General features: G+C 43.5%; 1 protein-coding gene across 1 annotated transcript in view; it reads left to right on the top strand.

Moving 5' to 3' along the window:
* Nucleotides 1-20,796, top strand: part of mgat5b (alpha-1,6-mannosylglycoprotein 6-beta-N-acetylglucosaminyltransferase B) — a 911,118-nt gene that overhangs the window by 859,950 nt on the left and 30,372 nt on the right. Inside the window, 1 exon segment of the mRNA XM_078225993.1 lies at nt 15,470-15,616. Within this exon segment, the coding sequence (XP_078082119.1) occupies nt 15,470-15,616 (147 nt within the window).

Below are 20,796 nucleotides of genomic sequence, written 5' to 3' on the forward strand. Positions count from 1 at the left end.
GGAAGTCCATCCTGCAACTGAATGCATATTTGGGAGATGGTATTAGCTGGGCTCCAAAATGGCAGTGTTGGCATCAAATCCACCTACATTGCATATATCTGGTGGGCGCTTCCTTCCACACATATACACCCTCATCAAAGTGGCGTTGAGAATGACTAGCACCAGGAATGTGCATGCAAGCCACTGATGCCATTCTGAAGACAAAATGGTAGTCATAACACTTTAAGAAAAGGAGTGCTAAGAAGCCAAATTTTGTGACCAGTTTCTATGGAAGAAGGAGGGGAAATGGAATATGTCTGATTTAGCACTAAATCTATTGGGTTTTTTCCCAAATAGAAATGTAGAAAACTAATACTTCATCCAGTGACTTCATTAACACTGCACAGGGTTTATTTCCTAAGACACTGAAAGAAAGCAATATGACTTTGTTAGCACAGCATAATGCAGGGCTTACATTAAAGGATTTTGAATGTAATTGACAGAAGCTTAACAAAGAAGCTACTGCAACTTCAAAAGTTTTTTTTAGAATGCTGAAAAATGTATGATTTGTTATATTAATTGACTCGTAAAGCTTCAGTTTATTATACTTTCCAATGCAGCCTTCTTTATTGATTGTACAGATTTCTTCATACTCAGTTCCAAGTAGTTGAGTCACAAACACCACAATGAACACAATTTCAGCTTGAGTTTTTCAATTGACGTGAAAAATTAGACTGCCATTCATCAGCTTTTATATTGCAGTAGCTTCTTTTAATCTCGGCTGTATTTCTGAATACAGGAGCTGGGTTTTTTTTTCTATTGAGCTGTGGGACGAAAGAGCCAAAAACCTGTCAAAAAAATAAAAGAAGTGAATGTGTACTTTGCCTCCCTGAAGATTTACTCTGCAATTCCGTGCAGAGGCAAACACTTTCAGAGTGGTGCTTGGCCAGTGGTTCCTTCAAACCTTCAACTCATCAGTTTCAGCCACAAATTAGACAGTTTGCTCTTGAAACAAGAACATACATTAATCTGTGTGGCCGTCACCAGTTCATTGATTAATATGAATCGGAATTACAATGGGGTCAGTGTTAAACCATCCGCTTCTGTCCCATGAGGAAGAGGAGAAAAATATCATTGCACCTAATTCCTGATTCCTGGGAGGTGAAGCAAACACAATCGGCTGGATCTTGCTGGGAAGAATAATAGCATGTTAACATCATACAGATGGACCAGGAATTCTGGGGCCTGAAGGGATATGGTGCAAGTCGCAAATCTTCAGAACTTGAAGGGCACTCCTTTTATTTCGTACAAATGGCCTCTCACCTCTTCGGTTCATGTTATCTTTGAGAACTTTTTTCATCATTCAAGGGATGTGGGTTTCATTAGCTCGGCCAGCATTCGTCCCTAATTGCCCTTGAGAAGGTGGCAGTGAGCTGCCTTCTTGAACCGCTGCGGCCCATGTGGTGGAGGTACACCCACAGTGTTGCTAGGGAAGGAGTTCCAGGATTTTGACCCAGTCACAGTGAAGGAACGGCAATATATTTCCAAGTCAGGATGGTGAATGGCTTGGAGGGAAACTTTCAGATGGTGGTGTTCCCATGTATCTGCTGCCTTTGTCCTTCCAGATGGTAATGGTCGCAGATTTGGGAGGTGCTCTCCAAGGAGCCTTGGTGAGTTCCTGCAGTTTATCTTGTAGATGGTACACACAGCTGCTAATTAATTTAGTGACAATCTCTGAGACCCCAAAATTGTAAATTTAAACTGTTTGATTGGCACCACATCCACAAACATTCACCCTCTCTCCACCACCCTTGGATTGCTGACTGCGGGCAGCACGGTGGCACAGTGGTTAGCACTGCTGCCTCACAGCTCCAGATACCTGGGTTCAATTCCTGGCTTGGGTCACTGTCTGTGTGGAGTTTGCAAGTTCTCCCCGTGTCTGTGTGGGTTTCCTCCAGGTGCTCCAGTTTTCTCCCACAGTCTAAAGATGTGCGGGTTAGATGGGGTAAATATGTGGGGTTACAGGGATGGGGCCTAGGTGGGATTGTTGTCGGTGCAGACTCAATGGGCCAAATGGCCTCCTTCTGCACTGTAGGTTTTATATGATTAAACACTAATGCTGCCAGGGACACAAGTACACAGAACAGTTATTTACTAATAAATCAAAAAAGTTGCACACCCAACACAAGCAAGCGATTACCTTTGTGAACCCATATGTAACTAATATGGTGGCTTTTCAATATATTTACTGGTGTGAGGACATGGTGCTCCCCCCTTAGCACCTTGGCGGCACAGTAGCACAGTGGTTAGCACTGCTGCCTCACAGCGCCAGGGACCCGGGTTCAATTCCGGCCTCGGATCACTGTCTGTGTGGAGTCTGCACATTCTCCCCGTGTCTGCGTGGGTTTCCTCTGGGTGCTCCGGTTTCCTCCCACAGTCCAAAGATGTGAGGGTTAAGTTGATTGGCCATGAAAAATTAACCCCAGCATCAGGGTTTCAACAGGGTAAATATGTGGTGTTATAGGAATAGGGTCTGGGTGGGATTGTGGTCGGTGCAGACTCCATGAGCCAAATGGCCTCCTTTTGCACAGTAGGGATTCTATTCCATGATTCACCCACTGTCCTGGGAAAAGGCTGCTGATCACTTTGCCAGAGGTGACTTCAGCAGCTGTCCTCTGGTCTCTTGAGGCCATGAGGGCCCTGGTTGGTGTGAGTCTCTTGCACAATGGCTGCAGCACTCGGGGGCATTTGTGTCAATAACAGAATAGATGCTGTCCCCATCAGAAGCGCCCCCTGACAGGTGCCCCTCCCCACTGGTGGCAGCAGCTGCTCATCCGCCACTGTGGTGACCATTTATCCCTCACTGCCTTCTTGAGAGGAATCAGGCATTTACGTGACTCCAGGCTCTTTGTCCCCCTTTTGTCCTGTCTCTGGGTACAAGATTCAGAGGCAAGTACAGTGATTGAGCGCAGTTAGAATGCATTCCCAGTACCCCATCAGTGAACTACTGGGTTTGGCCTTTCATGACACTCACCAGTCTCGCAACGGAGGAAGACATGCATTCTGAACAACAGGTGATCGCAGCACTCATGAACTCCTCCAGTGCCCATGCCAGTGCACGCCAACCCACTGAAACCTCTGCCACATTGCCACATACCTTGTGCTGTATGGCCAGGATCTGCTGCCTGATGGACGACTTCAGAGGCTCATGATCAGATTGAGATCAGCATCTATCGCCAACTGCCAGAGGCATGCTCCATCTCAGTCTTCAGCAGGTGGTCTTGTGGCTGAGATGTGCTCACCTGTGTGTGGATTCCTGAGAGCCAACTTACACATTCCCACTGAGACACGTGTATCTGCATTGGTGCCAGGTGCACAGCAAGGATGCGACGCTGCAGCTTCTGAAGCTTCCCCCTCAGAGGCTAATATTGGTCTTTCAGGGCTAGTGACTGCATTTGTTAATGTTTGTTCTGTGGTGGAAAATCACAAGGAAATTGAAGGGCATCATCATCATTCGAGGTGAGTTCAGAGAGATGGACACACACTGGCACCACTGGGAGTTGATAACTAGGGTTTGAACTTCAAGTCTTTCAATATTGAGACACATACTTCTCTCCAAATTCTGCATGACTCCAAAGTCAAAAGCCATTAACGTTCCTTCCCTCCCACCTTCTCCAGTTCCTAACTGGTCCTACTCCTGTCTCCTTCACCACTGTTTGCAGGTGAGAACTACCAGCCTTTGAAATCTCACCAGCCCTGGGCCTTCCTCCAACCTTAGCACACCCAATGATGTGACTCCATTAATTGGCAGCCATATTGGAGTGAACATTGCCACCTTGCTTTGACCACCTCTAGTCTGTGCTCTCTCTCAGGCATTCTATGCCCTCCTCTCTTTTCCATAAAAAGGAACATTGTAATGAATGAGCTGTGTCACAAGCATTCTTGCAAATGTGTGGGCACCATGTCCTTTGTCGGCATCCAATATTTCTCAATGTTACTTGCTTGAGACATATCACTCCCTTCCATATTGATCAAACTCCGATATGGTTACACACTCAACCTGGCAAATCACAAAAGGTCATTCAGTCACTTATGGCACTGCCACCAAGTTCTTTAGATGACCCCCACATCTGCTTACCTTTTCTTTTATTTATTAGTCACAGGTAGGCTTACGTTAATACTGCAATGAAGTTACTGTGAAAATCCCCTAGTCACCACACTCCGGCAGCTGCTCGGGTACACTGAGAATTTAGCATGGCCAATGCACCTAACCAGCACGTCTTTCAGACTGTGGGAGGAAACCGGAGCACTCGGAGGAAACCCACACAGACACAGGGAGAACGTGCAGACTCCGCACAGACAGTGACCCAAACCGGGAATTGAACCTAGGTCCCTGGTGCTGTGAGGCAGCAGTGCTAACCACTTCTGTGCGACCTCCATCCAAGCAGTTTTGGTCTGGCTGGAAGGTCTCCTTTTCCTGTCTGCAGGTCTGAGACCTCCTGCCAATCACTCACAACCTGGAACAGGATTCGCAGGGAGTCACCTCAAAAACTATGGAATCGCCCTTATTCTGGCCCCTCAGTAGCTGCTGGTTTCATCCTCTTAGCCATCTGTGAAGAGAGGTATAGGGTAGATTTTCAGCCATTTCCTAATCACTTGTTATTCACAAGGAGAATGGGAAAGGTGTATTGAAATGTTCCTTCCTCCCTAGATAGTGTCATGAATAATTCCCTAAGGCACCAAGAGTCAGCAACATTTCAAAACAAGCTCATACTTGCTGTTGCTACAGCAATAAGTCAAAGAATTTCCAAGTTAAAGTCATATCACCAACCTTCAGCCTGCAGAGCACCGATTCTGTGGCAGCTGCCTTAAAGCCTTGCCAGAGACCCTTTAAATGGCGGGTCCATGACCAACTTTCAATTCATGGACTGCCCTTTCTGTACCCAGACGTTTCTCTGCTTTTCATCCCTGATTGGGCGTGTTGCCCACCATTGCTCACTGCTGCTAGGGGTGATCATTAATTGGCCATAAAATGCTTTATCAGACACCTTTTTTCAACACCTTTAAAAGGCAGGGTCAGAAGTCAGTGATCCACAGTCCCACCCTCTGCCAAGAAATGTAAAATTTACCCCATAGAAACAGAAGTAGACTATTCAGCCCCTTGAGCCTGTTATGCTATTCAACTAGACAACTGCTGATATGTATCTCAGATATTTACCCACTTTTGCTACATAGCACTTGATGCCTAAGAAAAATCTAGTGGGCTTTTTCTCTAAACTTCAAATTGACCTAGCATCCATAGCCATTCATGGTAAAGAGTTCCATATTTTAATTATCTTTTATGTGAAAAGATGCTCCTGATTGTACTCCTAACTAACCTAATTCTAATCATAAGATGTAATGCTCCGTTGTTTCGATCCCCACACCAGAAGAAATAGTTTCCTGTACCTTTGCTATTAAATTTCTTTATAATTTTAAAGACTTTCATTAGATTATCCCACAACCTTCTGAGTCAGGGGAATATACGGTTGTAAACCCTCCAGGATTGGTCTGGAGCCGCTAGCAATAAAAGCTCAATCTCCAGTACGCTGTCATGTACAACCCTGGAGAAAAAAGCATCGGGACATTAAGAAAGATTGTTTGTTTTTGTCTTTGAACATTTCTCTATATCAGATAGGAAAAAAGGCTGATTTGACTGACAGTCAAGCATCATCAAATTGGGTAATGACTCTTTTTGTTTTCCAGTTGGCGTAGGAAGGCAGTGTGTCACAAGGATAGATGGTGGCATGGTGGCACAGTGGTTAGCACTGCTGCCTCACACCGCCAAGGACCTGGGTTCGATTCCCAGCTTTGGTCACTGTCTGTGCGGAGTCTGCACATTCTCCCCATGTCTGTCTGGGTTTCCTCTGGGTGCTCCTGTTTCCTCCCACACTCCAAAGATGTGCGGGTTAGATTGATTGGCATGTTAAGTTGACCCTAGTGTCAGGGGGATTTGCAGGACGAAGATGTGGGGTTACAGGAATAGGGCCTGGGTAGGATTGTGGTCAATGCAGACTTGATGGGCCAAATGGCCTCCTTCTGCACTGTAGGGATTCTATGATTTCTATGTGTTGTGTAGCTAATGGCTAGGCATGAAGCAAGTCATGTGATGAAACCTCCAAGAAAAGCTTTAATGACAGTTGGCAACCTTAAGGGAATAAAACTAAATTTATGCAGCCCTTCTTCATGATTTAATCCTTTATGCCCTGATATTATTTTGCTGTACTTCTTCCATTAATTCTTTCCTGAGGTTCCATACGCAAGACTGAATTGCAGCACTCCAGATGGGATCTGACTTAGGCTCCGTAGAAGTGAAGCATAAGTTCCTCATTTTTATATTCTAGCCATTTTGAGATAAAGGCCAACATTCCATTAGCCTCTTTGATTACTTTCTGTACCTGTGCGCTGGCTTTTACTGATAAATTGATTGGGGTCGTTGTCCTGACGACTATATAGTACTCACTGAAACCCATAGAATGTAAATCTTCACTCCTGATTGAACCCTGAACAAACCTTGTTCTGCATATCCCTCATGCACTGTCCTAATGTTTCAAACAGTGAGGTGTGTTTCATATCGATTTGAAGGTGATGTCAGTGTCATGAAAGTACATGTTGCATGTCTCATTCACACACACACACACTCACACTCACACTCACACACACACACATGCGCGGTCTGCAAGTAAGTTGCACACATTTCCTATTTGCCTAATCTAGTACAAAAAAAGGCAGATCTGCACAATGTATTTTTGGGAGCTTCTCACCAGCATAACAGGATCTGAAGACCATAGTCATTTTTTGACACTTTGAGGAATATTTGCAATACATTTTCAGTAGTTCAATGTGATTTTATTCTTTGGGCTAGATTTTAAACAAACTTCTGATCATGTCTTACAAAGTAGACTATTAAAAGGTAATTAGCTCCCAGTTAGTTGTTTCCCTTTTTCAGTTCAGTTCCTGCTCGATGAAATTATTGCAATAAAGCTATTTGCTTCATTAGGCAAAATGGCTTTCAGTTCTATTTGTTATTTTGTCTTTTTGTATATAGTGTGTTTTGCCAAATCAAGAATGACTATTAAAACCTCCAAGCTAAATGCACACAAATGATCACAATATTTTTTTCTGCTAGAGACAAGTTTTTAATGAGTTACTTATATTGACATGCATTTAATTTATTATAGGTAGAATTTTAAGGATGATGAGCATGTGGTGCTTGCCCTCCTGTGTTGGCACAAAATGCGCTACTGCCAACTCTTAGAAGCCGACTGCCATTTAATGCTCGCTTGAACATTGATTGGCAGTGGGCAGCAGACTTGCGTCCACCTTTGGAAGGAAGTCTCACCCATAAGAGTTGTTACCCAAACTGATTGGCCAACAAATCTCCATTTGTCTCCAGGGTAGGGGATGCCCTGGGGGGGTTAAGGGGAGAAGAAGGGCCAGGGCTCCAAGGTCACAGAGGAGACGGCACCCTAAATCTGAAAGACCTTCATGTTCAGGTGCCCACCCACCCCTTCCCACCATAGATGGAGAAAAGTTAATTTCTCTGTTTTCCACCCAACTCACACCCTCTCCCGCCAGCCCAAAAATTGAGGCTGAGCAAGAAGACCCTTAAGTAGCCATAAAGTGACCACTACGGGACCTTAATAGGTGAAAAGGTGTGTTTCCTGCCCAAGGCCCTGCCTGCCCAATCGTGAAATTGCATTGGGGTGGAGGCGGGCAGGATCCCTGGGGGAATCACATCCATTTTATACTCCCACCACCTCAGTACCCATCTTGGGGGAATGTACAACTCTGCCCTGTTCAGTGGTTGATAAGACAAATAATTTCAGCTATAATTAACACTGCAATGCTGTATTATCAATTGAGAGAATGTGAATCTTTTGAACCTCAACCTTCTGTTTCAAGTTAATCATAAAGATATTTTAACAGGTTCAAAAGAAATAGATATAATATATAAGTATAAATAGATCACCACGGATTTGTGCTGATATTATGTTAATTGCTGTTCGTTTGGAAAGAATAGTAAACATTGGATCTAGCCTCTCTTGATAGCTCAGTGCTGCATATTGGTCACTATCAGATAATAGATACCATGAACACAGGAAATGAATGGAATATATTGTGTACACTCTCTACAATTCTTTATTATGATCAGGAGCATGAAGGTGTCATTTATCCTGCTTACGTGTTTCAATACTCCAGATAATTTCAACTTGACAATTGTTTGATCCTCTCTGATCAATATATTATGCTCTTTAACTCTTCCTCCATTGCAGTTTGTGTTTGTTGTCCCTATTCCCTCTATCCTACAATGAAAACCTAAAAAATACTGCTTTGAATATCGCAAAACATTGTCCTTTCTACTTATAATCTATTGGGTTGAAAAAATACGATCAATGTTTAGCAGTTTTGTTATAGCTAGTCCACCACTTTTGCAAGTGTCCAACTTGTTTAGGCATACAAAGCCAAGGTGAATGGAAAATGAATAGAAAGTAATGGAGAACATGATACCAAGACGATAATAGGAACGGTCTAATATGACAAGAAAAGAGATAAAGGATGAAGTATAAATAGTGATTAAATCAAACAAGGACAAATAAAAACAACCCAACCTCCAATCTCGACAAATAAATCGTGAACATCTCAACTAGTGTGTGATGTTGTTTGATCAGTGAACATAACCCACTGTTCACTCAACCTGGACACAATTAGCCTCTACTGCTATGCATGAGATAACACATTTGATGACAGAAGCTTTCCACTGGACGGGAAAAAAAATCAGATCTAATTTTTGAGTCAACCATGTCAATTTTTTGAGTTACATGTTTTGACTTACTGGGCAGGGAGAAAAAGCCTTTTAGTTGGTTTACAGCTCATTTGTGGCCAATGCTTTTCTCGATGTTCCTCTGAAATGCAGCGGCCTTGTAAACTCGAAAAGAACGCAAATGTAGTGTTTTAGCCTTTCCCTTTAAGAAAAAATATTAAAGATACAAGAGGTAAGAGTAAGAAAACTGATTAAAATAATGAAACAGATGGAGAATAGATGGAGATAGAGGAAAGCAGGCAACACGAGTAAAGTGCTAGAGAGATTTTATTCTCTATTGAATTCTAGTTATTTATTTTACCAGCCAGTAGCTATTATTAAAGTGTTGTTAGAACCACTCCTGACATTTTAATAATTTAATGTTTGTTTCGGCAATAAAGTGCATTGCTTAAGAACATGCTGGCTCAGTTGAGAGTTTTCCATTGATCTGATCTTGAAGGATAATTTTATATAGCCTAAATGAAGAGAGTTTAAATGATTATTAAGTATGCCAAAGCTTTTTTTCAGGTTATTTTTAATTAAGTCAGCATGACTTTCATTATTTTGACTTTTCTTCTGCATGTTAAAGAGTAGGGGGTAAAGTCATTTTATTTTCAGGGCAAGTGCCAACGAGCATCATTGGTAATTTGAGTGTTATGCCCCATAATTAATTACTGTGTTAACCCAAGATTAAAGGAACAAAAAAAATTCATAGAATCATAGAATTCCTACAGTGTAGAAGGAGGCCATTCAGCCCATCGAGTCTGCACTGACAAGATCAATATTGTTCTAATGCAGTTGGTACCATATGGAATGCCATGATTGGACCATTTGCTTGATGTTTTAGAACGTATTATAAGAAATAGTAATAGGTCATTTGGCCATTTTAACCTGTTCTGCCATTCAATAAGATCATGCCTGGTCTGATTGTGGCCTTAACTCCACTTTCCTACCTGTCACCTGTTACAACCAGTCCAAGATGAGGTGTCCCAAAAGTTGTTGATCCAGGTGAGACCCCTCAATTTGGAATACCCCCAAATTGTTACAAACCCGGGTGAGGAATGACTATTGGCTCAGTTTCTTTGTTCAGCCCACTCTCTGCTGCGAGCAGCAAAGGTTTAATCAAACAAGGTTCCCTTTCTCTTGGATACTTTTTCTCGACTCAATACTTATGTTTAAAAAGGAGCCAATTTAACCAAGCTTTCTTGAGCTGAGATAGAGTAAGATTATTAATTACTAGAAAAGTAAGGAGAAATGGTAAAAACACATGCATCTACATTCATATGGATTAGAGATAAGAATTGAGTCCAATAACAAGTAAGTATAAGTAAAAAGGTTACATGGACCAGCGAGGAGTAGATGATAATCGATGTGGCCATGATGAGTTTATTCCAGTATAGCTGACCTCTGCTGGTGAATAGTTGATTCTTCGGTTCAGGCGTTCTGTGGTTTTGTAGAGATGTTTCAGCTTTTTTTTCCAGCTACGATCCCTTTTTGCTGGCTGGTTGACTTCCACAGAGAGAGAGAGTTTTTGATATCCCTGCAAAAGATGGTTATTTCCTTTTTTCCAGATTCACTGCTTGTGGTGCCGTATCACACACCTTGGAGATTTTTCCACCCGTTTTTTTAGGCATACTGGTCTGTTGAATTTCCGGCACTCTGTGCTTCATGGAGTCCGCCGAGGGATTCACCACGGCGGACTCTATGCATGCGCAGGTCTGTCATAGAGTTTTACAGCATGGAAACAGACCCTTTGGCCCAACTTGTCCATGTTGACCTTTTTTTTTAAACCCCTAAACTAGGCCCAATTGCCTGTATTTGGTCCATATCCCTCTATACCCATCTTACCCATGTAACTGTTTAAATGCTTTTTAAAAGACAAAATTGTACCTGCCTCTACTACTACCTCTGGCAGCTTGTTCCAGACACTCACCACCCTCTGCATGAAAACATTGACCCTCTGGACCCTTTTGTATCTCTCCCGTCTCACCTTAAACCTATGCCCTCTAGTTTTAGACTCCCCTACCTTTGGGAAAATATATTGACTATCTAGCTGATCTATGCCCCTCATTATTTTATAGACCTCTATAAGATCGTCCTCAGCCTTCTACACTCCAGAGAAAAAAGTTCCAGTCTATCCAGCCTCTCCTTATAACTCAAACCATCAAGTCCCGGTAGCATCCCAGTAAATCTCTTCAGCACTCTTTCTGGTAAAATAATATCCTTTCTAAATTAGGGTGACCAGAACTGTACACAGTATTCCAAGTGTGGCCTTACCAATGTCTTGTACAACTTCAACAAGATGTCCCAACTCCTGTACTCAATGTTCTGACCAATGAAACCAAGCATGCTGAATGCCTTCTTCACCACTCTGTCCACCTGTGACTCCACTTTCAAGGAGCTATGAACCTGTACCCCTCTGTTACTCTCCCCAACGCCCTACCATTAACTGAGTAAGTCCTGCCCTGGTTCAATCAACCAAAATGCATCACCTCGCATTGATCTAAATTAAACTCCATCTGCCATTCGTCAGCCCACTGGCCCAATTGATCAAGATCCCGTTGCAATCCGAGATAACCTTCTTCACTGTCCCACTATGCCATAAATCTTGGTGTCATCTGCAAACTTACTAACCATGCCTCCTAGATTCTCACCCAAATCATTAATATAAATGACAAATAACAGTGGACCCAGCATCGATCCCTGAGGCACACCGCTGGTCACAGGTCTCCAGTTTGAAAAACAACCCTCTACAACCCCCTCTGGCTTCTGTCATCAAACCAATTTTTTATCCGTTTAGCTACCTCACCTTGGATCCCGTGAGATTTAACCTTATGCAACAACCTACTATGCGGTAGCTTGTCAAAGGCCTACCATGCGGTACCTTGTCAGTAGGGAGATTAGCGCACGCGACTGGCCGCGCCCCCCTCACCCCCCAGATCACCAGTTTCCCGATTGTCAGCTCCCAATGTTTTCCCTGACCACCCCCCCCCCCATCCCCAATGGTCAGCCCTGACCCCAACCCCTGATCTCCGGCCTCCCTGACCCTCCCCAATCGCCAAGCCTCCCCAGCCACCCCACCAATGGTCAGCCCCGAATCTCAACCCCTCCCCGCCAGATCGCTGGCTTTCCCAACCACTCTCCCGATTGCCAGCCTCCCCGACCCCACCTCCCAGGCCAGCCCCAAGTGCCAACCCCCCCTTGGTCAGCCACGAACCACCCACCCCTCCCCGTGGCCAGCCCTGATTATCCCCCTCCCAACCCCACTGATCCCTAATGCAGAGTGCGCAGCGGTTTCCCGCACCACCACCACCAATTAGCCTGCCCCCCAGAAGACCCTGCCCCCTTGGCACTGCCTGGTGCCCAGTGGGCAGTGCCAGGGTGCACAGCTGGCACTGCCAGGGTGCCCGGCTAGCACTACTGGGAGGCGCGGTCGGAACGTCTGGGGTCCAGGTTGGCAGTCTATAAAGGGAGAGTATTTTTTAACTATGCCCAGGCTTTTAAATTCTCCCCATGAGGGGAAACCTACTCTCAGCATCTACCTTATCAAGCCATCCCAAAATCTTACATGTTTCCATAAGATCATCTCTCATTCTTCTAAATTCCAATGACTATAGACCTAATCTGCTTAACATTTCCTCATAAGACAACCCACAATTCCAGTCTGGCAAAGCTTCACTGAACCGTGTCCAATGCAAGTAAATCCCCCTTTAAGTAAGGAGACAAAAACAGCATACAATACTCTGCATTCTCTCTCCATTTAAATTACATTCTGTTTCTCTATTCTTCCTGCCATATATATATATAGAGAGAGAGAGAGTCCATTCATGTTGATTCCTTGATTCTTTCATTGGCTGCAAAGCGTTTTGGAGCACATTTTTCTACATTATACTCCCTCTGCCAATTCTTTTACCCATTCGCTTGAACTATCTTTATCACTTTACAGATTCAAATTGTATCCTCCATACAACTTGCTTTCCCACCTATTTCATATCATCAGCAAATTTGGCTACTATACATTCCGTCCCTTCAGCAAAGTCATGAATATAAACGTAAATAGTTGAGGCCCTAACATTGATCCCTGTGTCACCCTGCTAGTTACCATTTACCAAGTGGAAAATGACCCATTTATCACCACTCTCTGTTCCTTGCTAGTTAGCAATACTCAATCCATGAAAATATATCACGTTCAATATCATGAACATAGTGTAGTAATCTTTTAGTGGCACCTTATTCAATGACTTTTGGAAATCCAAATACACTACGTTTACTGGTTCTCCAATATCCACCTGCTTGTTATATCCTCAAGAATTCTAATAAATTTGTCAAACACAATTTCCCTTTCACAACGCTGGTTGTATTATGATTTTCTAAATGTCCTGCTACTACTTCCTTAGTGATGGATTCTAGCATTTTCTCAATGGTAGATGTTAGGCTAACTGGTCTAAAGTATGAGTCTGGGAATTGCAACATGTAATGTTACCAAACAAATTTCATCGGGACATCACCGATTTGCAGGCAGGCCCATAATGTTGTTCAGGAGCAAATGGCGGAGGAAGGCCAGGTACCACATCCTCAATGTCAAAACGTTTCTCTGTCATGTTCCTCTCACACAGTCTCCCAGACTAGCCGTCTACCCATTTCTCACTCTGCCACAGGTGATGGTCAGTGGTGCTTGGAGCTCCAATAATTTCTCCAGATTGCTACTTTTGTACCAGCACAGAAGGGGGGTGGAAAGGAGACTACGATGGTAATTATGAAGGAACTTGGCATCTCTCCTGTAACTGTTTTGCTTTTCAACCAATAGGCTCACTCAGAGCCAATACAAAGTTTGACTTTTTCATTTTGTCCTTCCTTTATATCATGGTTTGCCAACTCAAGGTGCTGCATTAACTGCTTGCTGCAACCATAACAAAAGAAAGATAATACTAAAGGTTCACTTTGCATGCAGGATTAACACACGAAGAATGAGTTGGAGTCAGATCGAACCAATAGGCAGATGTCCCATCTTGCTTCACTCCTGGCAGCAATCCCACCTTGAAAGACTGGGTGAACAAGAATTTCCTCCAGCTAATTACTAGGAGTCCCAAAGCAATGGTCTTCAGTCCTCCACCATCGCTCAGTTCGCTAGCCACCAATACCATCCTTCTTCTTGGCAACTTGTTGAGGTTGAACCAGATTGTCCACTGAAATAAAAGCAAAATACCGCAGATGCTGGAAATTTGAAATAAAAGCAGAAAATGCTGGAAAAACTCAAGCAGGTCTGGAAGCATCTGTGGCGCGAGAAAGAGAGTTAACCGGCATGTTTTTAACAGCCTCATTCATCCTGAAACCGTAAAATCCCAACAGAGGTCAACAGACCATCCATGCTCCACCCCTCGCCCACTCTGATTCCCGTGGCGGGTGGTCCAATAAAATTCCAGCAAACATTTCAAGTCTGCATGACTCTTCTTCAGAGCTATCTTGCTGTTATATTTCATCCTAACCATATAACCTGACCACCACTAATATTACCTAATTCCACTTCTAATATCACTTGTTTTCACCCGCTTCAGTTTATCTGTTACTGAGACCCTCACCTTTGCCTATGATACCTCTAGACTTAATTATTCCAGCCTTCCAGCTTCCATCCTCCATCAAACTTAAGTTCATCAAAAACGTTGCTGTTCATATCCTAACTTGTACTAAATTCCATTCACCCATCATCTCTGTGCTCGCTGATCTGCATTGACTTCCAATTAAGCACCAACTTGATTTTAAAAGTCTCTTCATTGTTTTAAAGTCCCTCAGTTGGTTCATATTTCTATTACCTCCTCCAGCCCTACGATCTTCCAAGATTTCTGCGCTCTTCTAATTCTGGCCTCTGAGTATCATCATTAGGTGGTAGGTTCCGCGCACATGAGGACAGCCTAAACCGGGATGTTGGATTTATGTCACATTATCAGTAACCCCCACAGCTTGCCTCCTGGACTTGCAGGCTGTCCTGTCTGGAGACAATACACATCTCTTTAACCTGTGCTTAATGCTCCCTCTACCCACATTGTCTGTATCTTTAAGATCTGGCTGGCTGTAGGGATTTGCATTCTAATCAGTATTCTGTAACTTGATTTTTGTGTCTCTGTGCCCTGTTTGAGAGCACATTTCCACTCCATCTGACGAAGGAGTAGTGCTCCGAAAGCTAATTGGTATTTGCTACCAAATAAACCTGTTGGACTTTAACCTGGTGTTGTTAAAACTCTTACTATCATCATCAGGCCAGACTGATCATCATCAGTCCACCACTGGTGGCTGTTCCTTTAGCTGCTGAGGCTGAAAATTCTGGAATTCTTTAAACATTTTCACTTTTCCACCTCCCTTTCCTCCTTAAGGACACTCTTTAACACCCCAACTCCTTGGCAGAACTTTTGGTCAACTGCCCTAACATGTTCGTATGTAATTGCAAATTTTTAAGGCTAAAGCCAACCATGCTGAACTCGACAGGGTGGGGCTTGGGCAACGGTATTGCTCTCAAGTCTTAGCTACACTGCCCCGTCATTTACCTGCCTGAAACTGAGTCCTTTCTTGTCTTGGTCTCTTCCTGCTTGAGCATTGTCATATCAGCCTTTCTTCCTAATAATGGTTATGTTTTCCTTTGTGTCTATTCTCTAGCTCTTCATCGGATTGGGGTTCCCATACGAAGGACCTGCCCCTCTGGAAGCCATTGCCAATGGATGTATTTTCTTGCAACCTCGATTCAACCCACCCCACAACTCCAAAAACAATGAGTTCTTCAGAGGAAAACCCACATCAAGAGAGGCAAGTTGGAGAGTTCAGATGAATTGTAATTCCCTGCCTGTGCTTATCACAAAAGCAAACCTTGTCAAAGAAATTCCCAAAATAAAAAATATTTTTTGATTCCGTAGATACTAACGAAAGATCCTTAGCACTGAAAATCACAACTATTCCTAATCAGCCAATCAGGGGCACCACGATGGCACAGTGGTTAGCACTGCTGCCTCACAGCACCAGGGACCCAGGTTCAATTCCAGCCTCAGGTCACTGTCTGTATGGAGTTTGCACATTCTCCCCATGTCTGCGTGGGTTTCCTCCGGGTGCTCCAGTTTCCTCCCACAGTTCAAAGATGTGTGGGTTAGATTGATTGGCCATGCTAAATTGACCTTAGTGTCAGGGGATTAGCAGGGTAAATATATGGGGTTGTGGGAATAGGGCCTGGGCGGGACTGTGGTAGTTGCAGACTCGATGGGCTAAATGGCCTCCTTCTGCGCTGTGGGGATTCTGTGATTCTATGATTCAACTTTGCATATCTGACATCTTCCACCATCTTCAACACAACAGAAAATGGAGAAAACGAGTCTTAATGTAAAACGCTTTGGCCTTGTAATTAAAGGATGGACTGCCAGCATTCGAATAGTTAATGCCATTATCTGAAATCATATTCTCTTCTACCTTAGCATGAGTATAATCCCATTTATATTATTCAGGTTATACCTAGGCTAAAATAGAAGAAAATTTTAAATTGGCACATTAGGTTTGATCCCATGATGTAGTCCTTTACATTTTCAAGGTTATATTCACTTACCAACTATTCCTTGTTTGAATGAAGTTGAAAGAGTTTCTCATGCAGTAAAAATGCATTTGCAACTTTGCACTGCACTTTATACTGTTCAGCATCATTCAGTAGGCAAACTGATGTACATTTTAAATCTCTTTGGTCAGAGATTAAATTCATGCGGTGGAAATCTCCCCAGTGTTTTCAACATATTAATAATGCATCATAAACCATGCAAGTAAGCTAGATGGAAAGTGTTTCAGCTGTTTTGCACCATGAAAATGCCTTTCCCAAGTTCTTCTGCACTTTTTGTGATTACATTAAGAAGTCTCACAACACCAGGTTAAAGTCCAGCAGGTTTATTTGGTAGCACAAGCTTTCGGAGTGTCACTCCTTCTTCAGGTGAGTGAGGAGTTGTGTTTACAAACAGGGCATATATAGACACAAACTCAATTTACAAGATAATGGTTGGAATGCGAGTCTTTACAGGTAACCAAGTCTTAAAAGTACAGACAATGTGAGTGGAGAGAGGATTAAGCACAAGTTAAAGAGGTGTGTATTGTCTCCAGCCAGGACAGTTGGTGAGATTTTGCAAGTCTCAGGCAAGTAGTGGGGGTTACAGATAATGTGATGTGAACCCAAGATCCCGGTTGAGGCCGTCCTCATGTGTGTGGAACTTGGCTATCAGTTTCTGCTCAGTGATTCTGCGTTGTCATGTGTCGTGAAGGCTGCCTTGGAGAACACTCACCCAAAGATCAGAGGCCAAATGCCCGTGACTGCTGAAGTGTTCCCCAACTGGAAGGAAACACTCCTTTTGTTGATTGTCGAGCGGTGTTCACCCATCAGCTGTTGCAGCGTCTGCATGGTTTCGCCAATGTACCATGCCTCGGGACATCCTTTCCTGCAGCGTATCAGGTAGACAACGTTGGCCGAGTCGCAAGAGTATGTACCGTGTACCTGGTGGATGGTGTTCTCATGTGAGATGATGGCATCCGTGTCGAAGATCCGGCATGTCTTGCAGAGGTTGCTGTGACAGGGTTGTGTGGTGTCGTGGTCACTGTTCTCCCGAAGGCTGGGTAGTTTGCTGTGAACAATGGTCTGTTTGAGGTTGTGCAGTTGTTTGAAGGCAAGAAGTGAGGGTGTGGGGATGGCCTTGGTGAGATGTTCATCTTCATTGATCCACATGCCAAGTGTCCACTGACCTCTTTTGCCTCTTTGAGAATGAAGGCTAGTAGTTTAGCAGCTGTTAGTTTCCTTTGTTTGCTTTCCGAATGCAATCTACATAACTTGGAACAAGATACACAAGGTCCATTAAATTCCAGGATCAGTTGTTCAATGTAGAATTAAAACATTTTTGAAGTTAAGATTCTGGAGAGTTAAACACTCATTTCTACCACTGAGGATCACTTTTTTTTTGTATTTCTTGGCTACAAGCTGCTGCATTTGCTTCTACCAATGCCGCTCACTGGCTTGTTTTCAGACTCTGTAGTCAAGGATCCTCAGGAGTAGATATGGCTTCGCCCATGGGCATAGCAATGTCATTATCATAGAGCAGGAGAGAAAAAAATCACAACGGGGCTAAAAGGAGTCAGGCACCATGTAAGCAGGATGTAATCCACAAGATATCATACCTCCATTGGATATATGGCAACACAGGTCTTATGATGAATTTTGAGGAACTGTGCATAGGTAGATAGCAAACCAGCAACGGCACAAGTACTACATTCTTGACCTGTTGCGGGGTCTAAGCTTATCTTCCCACTCTGTTCTGTCAAAGGCTATGAAGGGGGAAGGCACGGTGGCAAAGTGGTTGACAATGCTGCCTCACAGTGCCAGAGACTTGGGTTCGATTCCCGGCTTGGCTCACTGGCTGTGTGGAGTCTGCACATTTTCCCCATGTCTGTGTGGGTTTCTTCCAGATGCCCCAATTTTTTCCCACAGTCTGAAAGATGTGCTGGTTAAGTGCATTGACCAGGCTAAGTTCTCCCTCAGTGTACCCGAACAGGCACCAGAGTGTGGCGACTCGGAGATTTTCACAGTAACTTTGTTGCAGTGTTAATGTAAGTCTACACGTTACACTAATAAATAAACTTTAAACTTTAAGTGTTCACCATCCCAAACTTCTATTGCAAAGGGTCATTTCAGGTAGCTACAGAGAATCCATGGACCAGGCAAGAGTAGAGGCACATAATCCTTAGATCACTCGTGCCCCTCAAGGGGAGCAGGAATCACCTTTGGCATTACAGCAATGTTGTCACAAAATAGAGCCATATTTTTTTAATGGAGTTTCTGGCTTATCCAAAAATTAAGATGCAATCAACAGCATTCCCATAGCATTGAGAGCATTCAAAGAACATCCACAAGACAACATCAAATGGAAGGGCTTCCATTCCCTCAATGTTCACATTGTATATAACAATCAAAAGATCTTGTGTGTCAATACATGTCATGCAGGAAATTGTCATGATGCATTCCTACTTCAACATTTGACATTTGCTGACTTCTTTCCTGAAAAGAATCAAATTGACAGATGATTTATGGGTGACAAAACGTGCTCCGTGCTCCTTTCGTTAATAACTCCACTAAGTGTTCTGAGATGGGACCTTCCACCTTAGAGTATTTTAAACAAACTGTAGACATGCTCTGCTTAACACTTGTTTATTAGTAGTACATCTAAACAGATTATAGAGTAGGCACATTGCTCCAAGGCATGATTCCAACCTTTCTCACGAGAGTCTAACACATGACTGACTAGTGCCTGTGATGCATCATCATCTATATCATACATTAGCATATCCCAACTTGTGGAATTTGAATTTAATAAATCTGGAATTGAAAGCTACTCCCAGCAATGGTGGTTATTGTCATATGAACCCATATGGTTCAAAGAACAGCAAAGGACAAAGAAAATTACAGCACAAGAACAGGCCCTTCAGCCCTTCAAGCCTACACCGACATGCTGCCCGACTGAACTAAAGCCCCTTACCCTTCCAGGGACCGTATCCCTCTATTCCCCTCCCATTTATGTATTTATCAAGACGCCCCTTAAAAGTCACTTTCGTATCTGCTTCCACGACTTCCCCCAGCAGTGAGTTCCAAGCACCCATCACCCTCTGTGTAAAATACTTGCCTTGTACATCTCCTTTAAACTTTGCCCCTTGCACCTTAAACATATGTCCCCGAGTAATTGATTCTTCCACCCTGGGAAAAATCTTCTGACTATCCACTCTGTCCATGCTTCTCATGATCTTGTAGACTTCCATCAGTCGCCCCTCAACCTCCGACGTTCCAGTTTCTCCAACCTCTTCTCGTAGCTAATGCCCTCCACGCCGGGCAACATCCTGGTAAATCTTTTCTGTACCCTCTCCAAAGTCTCCACATCCTTCTGATAATGTGGCGACCAGAATTGAACACTATATTCCAAGTGCTGCCTAACTAAGGTTCTATAAAGCTGCAACATGACTTGCCAATTTTTAAACTCAATGCCCCGGCCGATGAAGTCAAGCATGCCGTATGCCTTCGTGACTACCTTCTCCACCTGCGTTGCACTTTCAGTGATCTGTGTACCTGTACACCCAGATCCCTCTCTTAAGTATCAATACACTTAAGGGTTCTGCCATTTACTGTATATTTCCTCTCTGTATTAGACCTTCCAAAATATATTACCTCACATTTGTCCGGATTAAACTCCATCTGCCATCTCTCCACCCAAGTGTCCACCCGATCTATATCCTGCTGTATCCTCTGATGGTTCTCATCACTATCCGCAAATCCACTAAACCTTTGTGTGGTCCACAAACTTACTAATCAAACAAGTAATGTTCACTAAGGAAATTTTCCAACCTACCTGGTCTGGCCTACATGTGACCCAGAGCCATACCAATGTGGTTGACTCTTAACTGCCCTCTATAATAACCTAGCAAGCCATTCAGTTTCAAGGGCAATTAAATGATTGGCAACAAATACTGACCTACTATCCTGTGAATGAATAAAGGGTTATCATACATTGGCATAACCCATCTGATAACCCTTTATACTACACTGAGAAAGTTCTAAACAGCAACAAAAGAGCATGACAATGAGATTTCTACCAGATAGGTAATTGAAAAGACCATCAGGGCATTAAAAGCAAGCTTTTGCGGCCTGCACAGACTGGGAGGGGTGCCGCAGTGTGTTCTGGGTCAGGTGTCAAGAATAGTTATAGCTTGCTATGCCCTTCACAACTTCACACATCAGAAAGGACTGTATCTTGGTGTGACAAATTAGGAGGTCATTGCTCTATAATTAGAACAACATGGAACAGATGATCATTTTGACCTTCACACAGAGACATCTTCAATGCCTATTACAAGAGACCATCACTAATCATCACGGACATTTTCTCCTCTGTGGAACACAGTCCACTTTGGAAACTACAGCCCGACCT

The sequence above is a fragment of the Mustelus asterias genome, chromosome 12 (genome assembly GCF_964213995.1).
Source record: "Mustelus asterias chromosome 12, sMusAst1.hap1.1, whole genome shotgun sequence".
Classification (NCBI taxonomy): Eukaryota; Metazoa; Chordata; class Chondrichthyes; order Carcharhiniformes; family Triakidae; genus Mustelus; species Mustelus asterias.